This window comes from Xiphias gladius, chromosome 22, assembly GCF_016859285.1.
Source record: "Xiphias gladius isolate SHS-SW01 ecotype Sanya breed wild chromosome 22, ASM1685928v1, whole genome shotgun sequence".
In the NCBI taxonomy this organism is placed as follows: Eukaryota; Metazoa; Chordata; class Actinopteri; order Istiophoriformes; family Xiphiidae; genus Xiphias; species Xiphias gladius.
Genome location: NC_053421.1, coordinates 21,987,320 through 22,000,619, shown reverse-complemented (window position 1 = coordinate 22,000,619; position 13,300 = coordinate 21,987,320). Strand labels below are relative to the sequence as shown.

The following is a 13,300-nucleotide window of genomic DNA, read 5'->3' as shown; positions in this document are numbered from 1 at the left end:
CAGCCACTCATGTTTTTTTTTTTTTTTTTTTTTAATACTGTCATAAAGAACACTAATGCCACCTACTGGTTTGAGAATAAAATACAAACATCTCAACTGGCCGGAGCATGTACCACATACCACATCTTAAGTTCAAATTCAGCCTGAGGCCTCTTTCGCAAATCATTTCCTTTTCTTTCTCCTATTTTTAAATATCTGTCTCCACTGGCAAAAAAACAACCCCATAAAATGTAAAATCCACATACTATTGTCCCAAAAAGAGGTCAACCACAAGTTCTCTTAGTAAATTAAGAAATCACATCAATTAGCATGTTTTTCGGATATTTATTTGAAAGAAACTAAAAGTCTTAGATAAATATGTACAAAATTGCATCGCTGCAACAATATTTGAAGGAAAAAAAAAAAAATTATCCCATGTCTGCAATCTATGGTATGGTCTAGAAGTCCATTATGTCACCAGTATTTCGTTGGATAACATTGTTGATTTCTTCCCGGTATGATGATTACTTTCCTCTCAGCGTTTCCTCTTGGCCTCAAACTTGTAAATAGCTGCAGCACTGGGTGTCTCCTTTTTTACCTTCACTTTCTTAGTCTTATCCTGGTGCACAGAGGAAAGAATAATAAAAAAAAGTAACATTTATCTGACAGGTCATACTGAAAGAAAAATGTACAGCTACAGCAATGAAGACGGTTGTTTAAAAATCGAAACCAATTTGAGGACCACCTCCTTCTCACCTGTAGATCCTTGCGTGTCTGGATCTTCTGGCTGATGACAAACATTTTCTTTTCTCTGTCAATCCTCTGGGAAAGGAGTTTATACTGGTGCTTCCTCTGCCTGGCCAGCTTCTACAGGTACAGAGAGGAGAAAGCATGACCCATCAGTGGATTGAAATGCAGAACTTTAAAATCACTAAAATATTAACGAACTCTTCATTTATTTTTTCTTTAGACTTTTCAATACAGACCTATGTCAGTAAAGATTACAGAGGCGCAATAGTGCAACTGAACATTTAGGGGTGATCTGCATTCATTACAAAAACAGACCTTTATACTTTGAGGCTCTACAGCTCCCTGGATGCTCTTAGTTTCCAGGGTTTTCAGAGTTGGTCTGTTGTACACTCTGTCCACCAGCTCAGGGGCTGTGTTGAGGTGGTTTGCCAGGTCAAATGAATCCACTGAGGAGAAACAGGGGAAAAAATATTAAAACGTTTCAACATCTTAAACTGTGGAAGCATATGAGGATTAGGACAGTCTCTGTGCACATCAATTAACTTGACCAACCAAGTCAATTGTGATCCAAGCACACAACACTACTCATTATCTACCATACATTTATGTTTACCTTCCCTCTTGGAATCCACAAAAAATGTGTGCTTGTTTTTTTGTTTGCTCTCTGCATCCAGAAGATGGAGCTCTCCTTTCAGCCTCTCAATTTTCTGAAAGCAAGTGATAAACAGACGCTGTAATTTTACAGTGGCAGGTCAGGTAATGGGCAGAACACATCTGTAACTTCTAATTTTTCACTACGTACTCTGTGCACCAGCTCCAGCCGCTTGTATCACTTGTGAAATGCCACAACAAAATAATTACCTCCTGCCAAAGTGTCTAAATGGTAGTCTAACCTACACTGGAGTTTTGAGGCTAGTACTGATATTGACATTTGAGGGTTTAAAAAATTTGATTACGATAAATTCTAAAGTATTTTTTTAATATACACCTATAACATAAATAAACATGTCAGCGCTCTCTGGTGGACAAACTAAGTAATGGTGACACTGTGTCTAAAATATATCAAACTTAGTTTGGCCTTTCTGTGCAAAGTAATCACAGATGGAAAATACATGTGTAATCAACCTTGACATGTCATTAGGTTAAAAATGCTTATCATAAAATACACTACAGTGCCATTTGAATAAGCAGTGTGCACCAGTAATCTTTTCCATAACATATGTTTTGTACCTGTAATCGAGTCCATTTTTATGTGTTCTCTCACTCCAGATTTAAAAATGACTTGAGCTGTGCAGCTCTATTACCCCAAAATTAATCTTACCTTAGCCTCAGCAACCCTTTTCATCTCTACATATTTGATATCCTGCGTCCTCATCACTTTTTTCTGCTCCTCTGTCACCTCCACCTCCTCCTTGGCTTTTTTTGCTACGTGAACTCCATCCTGCCACGAAACAAGGTATTCACATGAAATCCCGAGGTCTCAAATTAAATCCATGCACGGCAGAATTTACAGAGAGTGAGCAAGGTGTGCATTGTCCCCGTTCTGACGTTCAAATGAAGATGCACATCCTGTTGCTCTGATCATGACGACGCTGATCTTACCTGTAGCTGAGAGCTGATCATGTTGAAGTAAAACTCATCTGGGTTCTTCTCCAGAGCTTTCTTTCGCAGGGCAGCGAGAGTGTTTTGTTTCTTATGGTAGTCACTGTTATAACACAAAAATTACACAGTCAGATGATTAAAGGGCTTACCCCTGAACCCTGACAGGCAGTAATTGTTTCATGAGTTTTGGATCCAAAGCCTGGAAACATAAAACATGGTTCATAATCTTGGATTAACTCACTCTGCACGGAGTTTGTAGTCTTTCTTCTTCTCCAGCAATCCCAAATGTTTCCTGAAACCAGGCTGGTCGAAACAAATGATGTAGTTAAGACACGGGATACATATTCAGTGCATTATTTGTTCTTGCGTGTGTCACAGGGTCATAACCTCACATTTGCGTGTCTGGTGACTGTCTGTCTAACATGACTGTCTCTGTCTAACAGCTAGCTGGCTAACAACACGCCGAAATGCTCACCTGGGATCTTTCATGGTGGTTTCTCTGTCGGGATTTCAGCGCTTTCCGGAACGAGGACATGTTCGAAAAACGTCCCCGAGTGCAGTAAAGTAAAATAGTTCAGTCGGAGCGATTATATAAAGAACTCTGTAAGATCTACACACGCTGAAACCTCCTCCCTTCCTCGGGTCTGGTGCTTTCCTGGTGCCTGAGCCACGTGGGTTCCTGCCTGCTTCCCGACCGTGTTTTCATTTCCCTCCCGCAGATTCGCAACTCAACTCACACTGAAACATCGCAAGGGTTATAGTAAGGAGCCTGGTGGAGAATTGTATTAATATAAAATATCTTTATTTTATAATTTGTTATTCAAAGGGAAACTGAAGCATTATGAGTCACCTTTTTCGACGAAATAAAGCGCTTCGAATTTTATTCTGCGGGTTTCAGAAGCGCGTTAAATACACCGGGGGGCGCTGTTGCACAGATTTTAAAGATCGATGCGTTGTGATTGGGGCGAGCAGCATGTTGCACTCTCCTCATGCCATCAGATAAAACTGAACATTAGACTGTGGCATCATAGTAGTGATATAACTGCAGTGGTGGAGAGTACAGTTTTGAGATACTTTACTATCGAACGGAATAGGCTATTTTACATTTTATGTTACTTTCCACTTCTTCCACACTACATTTCACGGGGGAAAATGCCCCTTTGACTCCCCCACATTCGTTTAACAGTTATGGTTCAGAGATAGTTTCCAGAATTTGATTTTACGAATAAAATAAATGGTCAACTTTTAAAATATGAAGCATTGTTATCCAATAAACTTTTCAACAACATACAGAGTAGTTAAATTAACTTGGCCACAACCAGTTACAACATTAAAATGTTACTTAACGTGTTTGTGCATTAGAAATATTAATCCAGTAATGCAATATATAATATCCTACAACTCACAGGAGCCATCCTGCTGAATAATAATTCTTTTAAGTGGATTTTTGCTTATTTAACTACCTTGAGAGTTTGAATGCAGGGACTTTACATGTAATGTAATGGAGGCTTTTTATAATGTTGCAGTGCCACATTTGCTTAAGTAAAGGATCTAAATACTTGATCAACCAGTGGTGTTATGTTAATATATCATTTAGAAATGAGAAAATGGATGGAAATACAATAACATTTGAACAAGTTAATAACCCAATTTCCTTAATATTGATTTTTATCTAATAACTTCAGCTCATTGAAGTTCAAAGACCTGTAAAATGTCATTCGACTTTAAATAGTCAGGACCAAAAAAGTCGCATGATAGGGCTTCCTGGCAAAGGGAAGTGGGATTAATCATATTTATCCAACTACTGACGCAATTGGTATCGGCCATTCTCAAGCTGTATACAAGTCAGGCTTAGCACCAGAAAGACCTAAAAAAAGTGAGGGTCATGACAGTGCTGCTGACTTAATTTGTTTTAGCTCCACTGTTCATACAGCAAATTACGTTGGTCTTTATAAGGAGGGGCCTGCATTTGCAAGAGCGAACGGTTAACATCAGTTGGTAACAACTTTATGTTTTTCCAACATGGACATTTACTGCATTATTCCACTCGGGCTCCTGACCCATGTTTTGATTTATGTCAAGACCAATAGACCTAAAAGGGATTAAATAGAAGCTCTGTAATACTTCTTGAAACATGCACACACACACACTCAAACAGGGAATAAACTGCAACAAACACACACACACACACACACACACATATATATAGTATTGCAGGAACTTGGAAGATGTAGAAGATGAGGTGGTCACAACTACTCTGGGAAAAAAAGGCTATCCACTTCCTGACGTGATATTCTGGGGAGAGAAGAGACAAAGGCAAAGCCGCAATGGCACCAGCCCCCTAATCTCACCCAGACTCCCAACTCTTTGTGGATGTGAGAAGAAGCCAGCAGGACGGAGAGTTATATTCCACTAAACAACCATTTTTTCCCCCCATGGCAGCTCACTATCCCCGCTCCAACCGCAAGGAATTTGTTTTATTTGTGTGAGATTTGCCCGGCATGCAGAATGTTTTGCGGGTGATGAGACCTATGAATGGGATCAGTGTTTCCACATTATGTCACAGGCATGTTTATCAGTTTGATGAATAACGACCCCGATTCCTGTGAAGGTTTCATCCCGAGGCCCGACTGGTTCACCCACCCGACACACTAACTTGTGTTTAACTAGACAAACACAGACGACAGCTCGAGCCAGAATTTCTGGGTTAAATGTCTGCGTTCGGACTTATTGGGCTCTGCGCTGTTTAATGCATGTGAGTATTTATCATTACAAGTGAAATGCCTGGTGAGCCATGGCAGGGGTAAATAGTACTTTGGAAATCAGGAGCTTGTAACAAGCTGATGCAAGAGCAGAAGGACAAGAGGTTGTGGGTTTGTTCAGGGTCAGCAATGGAGGAATGCCCTTGTGGGACAGATGCAGAGTCGTTTGGTTTTCTAATATGACCCTGTAAAAATAACACTGCTGACATATTGTAAGACTGCTGCACTTGGGATGAGCTCAGGGCTTTGGTATGTCTCCCCTGACCATGGTTGGTCCTCATCTACAGCGAACCGCCAGGCCAACCCAGTTGAAAAATGCATGAGCCAGTAGTTCCTCATTATTTAGTCGCATCCCCTAAACTTTATGAAAGGGATAAAAACAACATCAGATAGATAACGTAACCAAGTATTTTTACTTAAGTGTTGTACTTAGGTACAATTTTGAGGTACTTTTCAATTGTTAATTTCCATTTTCGGCTGATTTATACTTGTGCTCCACTGCATTTCAGTGGGAGATGTACTTTTTACGCCACTGCATTTATTTGTCAGCCACAGTTACTCTTTCATTTTTAGATTAAGAAATGACATAAGAGATACTATAAGATAATAAAATACAAATACACCAGGGAATCCCAACCTTTTTGGCTTGATAGCAGTGTCTAGTTGGGTCGCTTGGCATATTTCAGATGTGTGCGTGTTGTTTACAGTTCCACCAAGGAGTGTTTTCCCCTCTAAAATTCTCAGATGACTTAACATAAATAACTGGCCTAAGCACATAAAATTGTCCAATATTTCACAAAAAAGCAAAGATCAACTCTGTGCAGCAGAACTTTGGTTTTTCTCGTTTCCTTCCCTATTAATCATCCCACAACCCCTCAGATTTATCTTGTGACGCCTTTGTAGGGGGCCTGACTCCTAGATTGGGAACTATCAACCAGCTACAACAGTAAAATGCTACTTATGTATTGATGCATCAGTATTAACAATTTAATAATGTAATATATAAAAATGTAACACTCACTGGTGCCATTTTTCAATTTTACTTTTGAAACCTACTTTGTACTTTTACTTACATAAAGTTTTGAAATCAGAACTTTTACTTGTAATAGAGTATATTTGCATTGTGGTATTGCTACTTGTACTGAAGTGAGGGCTCTGAATACTTTTACCACCACTGATTAATGGACATCCTCACCTTCACCTCCAAATATCCCCCTCTACTTCTTGATGCCTGGTCCCCAGCTGTGACAGTAGGTGGACACCTGGGTGGGATCCCCACAATTGAGCCCTAACAGTAAACTCTTGAAATACAAAAAAATGTCTGCAATTAAGTGCCAAATACGTTGCTTATTTTCCTCTATTGAGTTTTGAGAGTATATGTATTGCAGCATCACCTTTTTAATGCTCTAGACAGTCACAGCAGTGAGGTGGTGAGAAGTGGATGGGTCTCAGATCAGGTATAGTATACCTCAAGCGCTCTCTAAAAGAGCTATTATTGCCCATATCATAAAAAGCTTTTTCCAGTTGATGGTCTTGTGATAGACTGTTTTCAGTTTATTTTTAACAGCCAGCACATGATTTCACGTACTATTAGAAGCCATAATCACATACAGTATTACTTAAGTGTGACTTTTAACAATTTAATTGCTTCATTAGTCTGCTGTTCAGGGACATGATGCTCATTAGAGTTAATTTCACTCAGACATTCCAAAACCACACATGTAAGAAAATAGTTTAGCATGGCAGAGCATGACAGTCACCTGAGACATCATCTTCACTGTTCACATCGTCAATCAATAAGTATAGTATTTTTTAAATTGTACTGTATTGTATTCTTGATGTAGAAAATATATTAAATAAAGTTACATTTTTATTAGCTTTTCCATATTAAGACTTTTTTTTTTTTACAGTTTCCTTTCTGACTAGTTTGTTTCTCGTTTCATTTCAAGCATTAGCAGTGATCGTACTTTGAAGTGATAACTCATTCATCCCCTATTACCAGTATAACTCGTTCTTCAAAAGTAAAACAGACATTTCACGTAAAGGGTAAAGAGAGCCAACCTTAAAACCTATAACCTTTTTTTTTTGTTTTTGTTTACAAAGAAAGAAACAAAGAGGGAATCATCAGGTCATTTCTCCCATGATGAACTGATAGGCATCTATCCTCTAATTTGTTGCAAGCAGTCTGACAGGACCACGCCTCAGAGAGTAAAATTAGAATTTATAATTAGGGGATTGTGGGAAATAGAGGGGTCAGACCAGTATGAATCACACTCTTTCAGTTGTCACAGGACCATGAAAGACAAGAGTCACATGTTTGGGCAGTTACGTAAAAAAAATGTCTGTGTTGAATTAGTTATTTCATATGTAACATTTTGCAGCTGGTTTTGCATTTTCGAGGAAACCTAATAAAAATACACCAAAAAAAGAAAAAAATTAACATTGATATAAAATCAAACAAATTTGCAGAAATTGACATTGTGTTTAATGCTTTGTTTTTTTTTTTCGTGTGCCCAGTGTGCTCTAGAGAATTTACAGATGTTGAGTAATGTACTAATCCTCAGGCATATAAATTTGAGTTACAAGGTATAATCCGGCAATGGTGATGTAGTTCCACAGGGTGTTCTTAGTAAGCGGCTGGAAAAACAGTGACTTTTTAGCACTGACTTCCCTGAAAAAGTCGGATTCCCTATTAATCTCTTGCAAGCACTACATCTCCAGTCTTATCTACCGTATGTGTTTGATGGATTGTTATGATGATAGCTATTGCTCAGAATTTGTAATCCCAAAAAGCACAGTAGTCCGCTAACACACTTTTCACTTTTAAAACTTAAGACAAGTTTTCTTTCCAATAAGAGCCATCTTAATAATCGTGAAATAAAATGAATAGTGACAACACTTTATGTTTAATTTGTGCATGTTCCAGTGTAGCTGAGTGACTGTGTGCATTCCTTTGTGAGTGTTTACATTAATACATGAAGTGATCACAAAAAGTGAATAATGTATTTCCCAAAATGGCAAATAATTTCTCGAAGCGTTGCTTGACAGAATTGGTCTGGCAGAAGCTTTTACTCGCCTCCATGAACATAATTATTTGGGAAACAGTGAGTTCTTGTAATAGCCTCGTAAAGAACAGCACAGTATTTCCTTTAAATTACTACAGTCCTGGTATCAGCCTACAATATGTCATATAAGTCAAACTCTAGTGTCAGTCAGTTTGAATTACAGCAGATAAAGCTGAAAACACAAAACCTCGGAAAGTACACAGTGACTGGCGAGCGGGATACTGGCAGCCACTCTGAATCATTACTGTCATGAGAGCCAGTAGAACAATGCCATCTATCATAAGGGGTGTTACTGTCAACAATACTGTGTTTTATTGCAGTGGTCACATACGGATATAAGTAATGACTGAAATGATCAGGTGAAAGGTTCCTTCCATGTGTGCCAGGACAAACGTCATTCCCACCTGAGTCACGGCGAAAATGAAACATCAGCACTGGAGGAAAGGGCCCACACTGTAAAACAGAGAAGTGAAATTTAACCGCTGGGTTGATAATATCAGGGCCTACAGAGGATGGCGAACAGAAGATCAGTCACCTCAGAGAATATAGAATGATATTTGTGATGTGGGTGTTTTAGCAAACGTCAATTTCCCTAATATAATTCAATCAGTTACATTTAAACCCTCCATTAGAACCCAAGAGTAATTTTAACAGCAAATTATTCAATTACTACAACTTCGGGGGAAAAACTGACCTATGTGTTCTCTACAAAATATGTGACCCTGACCCTGACCTTAACTTGATCCTTCAACTTAATCTGATTCTGATCCTTATTTTACCTAACCCTGAGCCAACCTCTACTCACACCTAACACCTATTTCTAAATCCAAACCTAATCCCTGGAGTTTTTTTTTTTTTAGACATTTTACTGACATTCAGTGGTAGTAAAGATTCAGACAATCCACGCAAAGTGTGTCCAAAAACCACTGTACTTTCATTCTTGCTCCAAGTAGCTCTTGGATGACTCAACATTACTGATTCAAAGGTGAAATTCCAGGATATATTAATTGTAAAAGCAAAATGATTGCACAATTTTCACCGTTTTAATGTAGCTGCAAATTAGGAGGGAAGGATTCTTTTGAAATCAAGTTTGTTTGCAAAATGAGAAACTCGGGATATTTGTGTCATCATCAAATATGTCAAACTTCACAGTTTTTCATTGTTTGTTTATAGTTTTTATTCAAATGTAGATGGTTTATTTGTTGACTAATCGGCTGATTGACTGATTTCTGATTGATTGATTCGTTCATCTGTTGAAAAGTCCTTGAAGCACAGTAACACGGGCACCATGGCGATCAACTACCCCTTACTCAGAAACCGCAGGCCTGGCCTTTCCAGCTCCACTCCCCAATAAAACAACATTCTACATAAAATACCTTGAAAATAGACGGCACCAGAGCACTGAGACAGCGGGCCCTGCCGGCACCTACTCCCCAAATGCATGGATTTTTCTCCGGCCTCGTTTGAAGCCGCTACTGAGAGAGGGACGGAGGGAGGGAGGGGAGGAATGTTTTTTGGAGGGGGGGGAGGCGGGATCTTGTGACTCACCAGCAACTTCCTCAGTAGTAGGACAAAAGTAGCCGGCAAGCTGCATCACTCTTCGCCGCGGAGGTTTGACGACAGTCAGAGGAGACAGAAAAAGTTTTACAGCTGGCGGGCGACGCTCCTGAGCCGTCGGAGTGGCGACCTGCAAACTGATCCCAGTCCTGATTCCGAGCGAGTGTCTGCTGACAGCGAGAGGGAGGCGGGTTACCACTGTCAACTTCCAAAAAGTTGCCTCCAGACTTCAGACACTACTCCTGGTAGGTCTCAACTTCTTTTTTTGTTGTTGTTGTTGTTGTTTTTTTTTAAATACATATCTCGACTTTTTTTTTTTTTTTTTACGCGTTCGGTGCTCAACTCTTCGGCCTCACCGAGGCTTCGGAAAAAAACAACGAGAAGACTCTTTTTGTCGTCAGATATTAGGAAATGACTTGGCAAAGTGTTTTATTTAATGCCATGGTGTGTCCCGGATTTTTGTTCAAAGCATCATAGGGATTGGGGGAAGAGTTCTTCGTGCGAAAATGATCCGCGTAAAGAAATTAGTTCACTTCAAATGTTGTGATCACCAGGAATGAGCTGGGCAAACTGTTGCAAACTATAATTAATGGAAATGACAGTCTTTGGAGAAAAGTTGTTTCCTCAAGCCAGACTTTGCCATAATCAACAGTCTAAAGACAAACAAATCATTTCGAGACTTTATTATTATATGATTATTGTAATAATTATTATTTTTAGTAGTAGTAGTAGTAGTATTGTGGTCAGTTGCACAGAAATTTTGATTCATAAAGGTATTATTTAACACCGTAGGATCATATTTACTTGATACTTCAAATGTGAGTTTTTGCTGTCTAGTAAAATTCCCCTGAGTGTAAAGATGAAACCACGCGTGGGCTTGACAATATGACAAGCCCTAATTTTTTCACACCTTAGTCAAACACACTGCCTGGTGAGAAGCCTGCAAAGTAAAACCCTGACAAAAGAGGAACCACTTCCTGTGACAAGTGAGGGGGGGTCTGGACATTTTTTTTTTTTTTTTTTTTTACGCGTTCGGTGCTCAACTCTTCGGCCTCACCGAGGCTTCGGAAAAAAACAACGAGAAGACTCTTTTTTGTCGTCAGATATTAGGAAATGACTTGGCAAAGTGTTTTATTTAATGCCATGGTGTGTCCCGGATTTTTGTTCAAAGCATCATAGGGATTGGGGGAAGAGTTCTTCGTGCGAAAATGATCCGCGTAAAGAAATTAGTTCACTTCAAATGTTGTGATCACCAGGAATGAGCTGGGCAAACTGTTGCAAACTATAATTAATGGAAATGACAGTCTTTGGAGAAAAGTTGTTTCCTCAAGCCAGACTTTGCCATAATCAACAGTCTAAAGACAAACAAATCATTTCGAGACTTTATTATTATATGATTATTGTAATAATTATTATTTTTAGTAGTAGTAGTAGTAGTATTGTGGTCAGTTGCACAGAAATTTTGATTCATAAAGGTATTATTTAACACCGTAGGATCATATTTACTTGATACTTCAAATGTGAGTTTTTGCTGTCTAGTAAAATTCCCCTGAGTAAAGATGAAACCACGCGTGGGCTTGACAATATGACAAGCCCTAATTTTTTCACACCTTAGTCAAACACACTGCCTGGTGAGAAGCCTGCAAAGTAAAACCCTGACAAAAGAGGAACCACTTCCTGTGACAAGTGAGGGGGGGTCTGGACATTTTTTTTTTTTTTTTTCTGCCTTTGTGTTTTTCTGGTTTCCTTGTTTGTGGTTCTCTCTTTTTCCTCCTTTGTCTGTCACTCTAATCACAGTCACACACCTGCGCTCATGTCCCTCAGTTATTATCATCTACGCGCACGCACGTACACACACACACACACACACACACACACAACAAAGTGATGCAATAAATAAATAAATAACATACAACCTCCATTCAGCTGAGGAACATACAGTATTGGAGTGTGTGACCCACTGAAACGTGTGGAGGAAGGATTAAAGAACAGCAGTTGTGTCACAGAGGCTCCCAGCTGAGCGGTGTGTGAAGGCCTCAGAGAGCAAAGTCCCCTCAGGCTAAACTGGTCCTCTCCTTGGCAGCAGGAAGTGGGATATGGCGGTGTGCGTCTGGAAAGGGTGTGTTTCTGCTGCAGCTTCTGGGCTTGCTTTGGGCGTACGTCACCAGATCACATTTCATAGTAGTAGTGTCACCGTCATGACGATTGTCTGATGTTTCACCTGTTGTGTCATCTGGGCACGGTGGGAGCGGTGGGAAAGTCAGATTTTGGGTCTCGCCAAAAAGGAAAAAATTTGCTCGAGATCATGCATCCTTTCTTGGGAATGTATCACCTTTTTTTTTTTTTTTTTAATACTTTGGAAAGACAGAGAACGAAAGATGTTGCTTTTCCGCCTAGTCTACAGTTCCGTTTAAGGCTGCAATGTTTTGACTCGGTTGATACCTTACTTGGCAATCGGACGCACAAACAGAAAATTTAGGCAGAAACAGAAAGTATTTATGTTGCCTTTTAAGATCGTATTAAGCTTCACAATTCATTTTTGAATGTGTGATACTGATTTGCTACCTTTGCTTACTGTATACTAACATTCAATGCCATTCAAGGAGAAACTGAAGAAGCAACCTCATAATCCAAGAATTTGAGCGAAAACTAATTTAAATAAACCGGGAATGGCATTTAATGATTATTAATCACTTGGAGAGATATGTAAGATTCAGTCAGGTTTCATTTAGAATGTAAGTATGAATTGAATTAATATCAAAAGTGCTTGCTTCCTTAAAATTGTAATTACCATTTTTTGGCCATTTTTGGGCAAAGGAAACAACAGCCCTGACAGATTATCACCTTATTAGGGTGATAATAGCAAATTTGTTGGCAAACACTTGCTACACATCCGGCAGAAATGGAAGAACTTTGGCATTCATAGAGTCGGGTTTCTGGTGTAATATTCACTCTCCTCGTTGCTCTTTTTCGGTCTCCATCAATGCCTAAAGGAAAAATCTGGCTCTCTAGCTGCTAAATTCTCCACTGTGGTCGCCAGCTAGTTGCTAACTTTTTCTGTCCGCTGTTTGATGCTGGGCAGGTAGTGTACAGCGGGCTTATCAGAGCTTTTTTTTTGCAGAAAGCAACTGCCTGCTGCTGCTGCTGCTGCTGCTAGAAACCTCACTGATGAAGGATTACAGTGAATAAAAAAAATAAAATAAAAAAAAAAGTGAAGATGTGGGCCAGAAAACCAAAGCATCAGTCAAAAATGCTAAAATGCTCCGTAAAGATAAGGGAGGCTACAGAGTCGGGTGATAATTCTCTGTGAGTTCATCGCTATGAGGGACTCCTTTCACATTATACATAATCACTTGATCCATTTTTGATATAAAAATATTGATTAGTGAAGCTTTGACTGACCTTTAACTAAGTACATTCAAGACTGAAAATTTCCGATATAAAACCGCTTGGCTCCTTTAACTGCATGTCATAGCCATTGCTAAAGTTATGGTTTGAATAATGCAGATTTGAAGTCAAGGCAACAGCAGAATTCGCTCCAGCACCTCTCTTTTCCGTCTGTTACTACAGAAATTACACCTTGGA

General features: G+C 39.3%; 2 protein-coding genes across 2 annotated transcripts in view; one reads left to right on the top strand and one right to left on the bottom strand.

Moving 5' to 3' along the window:
* Positions 1–313: 313 nt before the first annotated feature.
* utp11 (UTP11 small subunit processome component) lies at positions 314–3,177 on the bottom strand. The gene is made up of 8 exons (XM_040118118.1): positions 2,807–3,177; positions 2,573–2,634; positions 2,332–2,434; positions 2,051–2,170; positions 1,343–1,436; positions 1,045–1,175; positions 736–846; positions 314–598 (listed from the first exon to the last, which is right to left on the bottom strand). Exons 1-8 carry the CDS (start codon positions 2,864–2,866, stop codon positions 515–517), a joined length of 765 nt encoding a protein of 254 aa, XP_039974052.1. The 5' UTR covers positions 2,867–3,177; the 3' UTR covers positions 314–514.
* A 6,677-nt stretch (positions 3,178–9,854) lies between these two features.
* fhl3a (four and a half LIM domains 3a) overlaps positions 9,855–13,300 on the top strand; it is a 30,251-nt gene continuing 26,805 nt past the window's right edge. The window contains exon 1 of the mRNA XM_040118536.1: positions 9,855–9,960. The gene's annotated coding sequence lies outside the window, so the exon portion shown is untranslated. The remainder of the gene's footprint in view (positions 9,961–13,300) is intronic.

Coding starts and splice junctions, on each gene's coding strand:
- utp11 (XM_040118118.1), bottom strand. CDS start 2,866: ATGTCCTCGTTCCGGAAAGCGCTGAAATCCCGACAGAGAAACCACCAT. Junction 1,437..2,050: donor AAAGGGTTGCTGAGGCTAAG/GTAAGATTAATT, acceptor ACTTGCTTTCAG/AAAATTGAGAGGCTGAAAGG. Junction 847..1,044: donor TAGAGCCTCAAAGTATAAAG/GTCTGTTTTTGT, acceptor CTGTACCTGTAG/AAGCTGGCCAGGCAGAGGAA.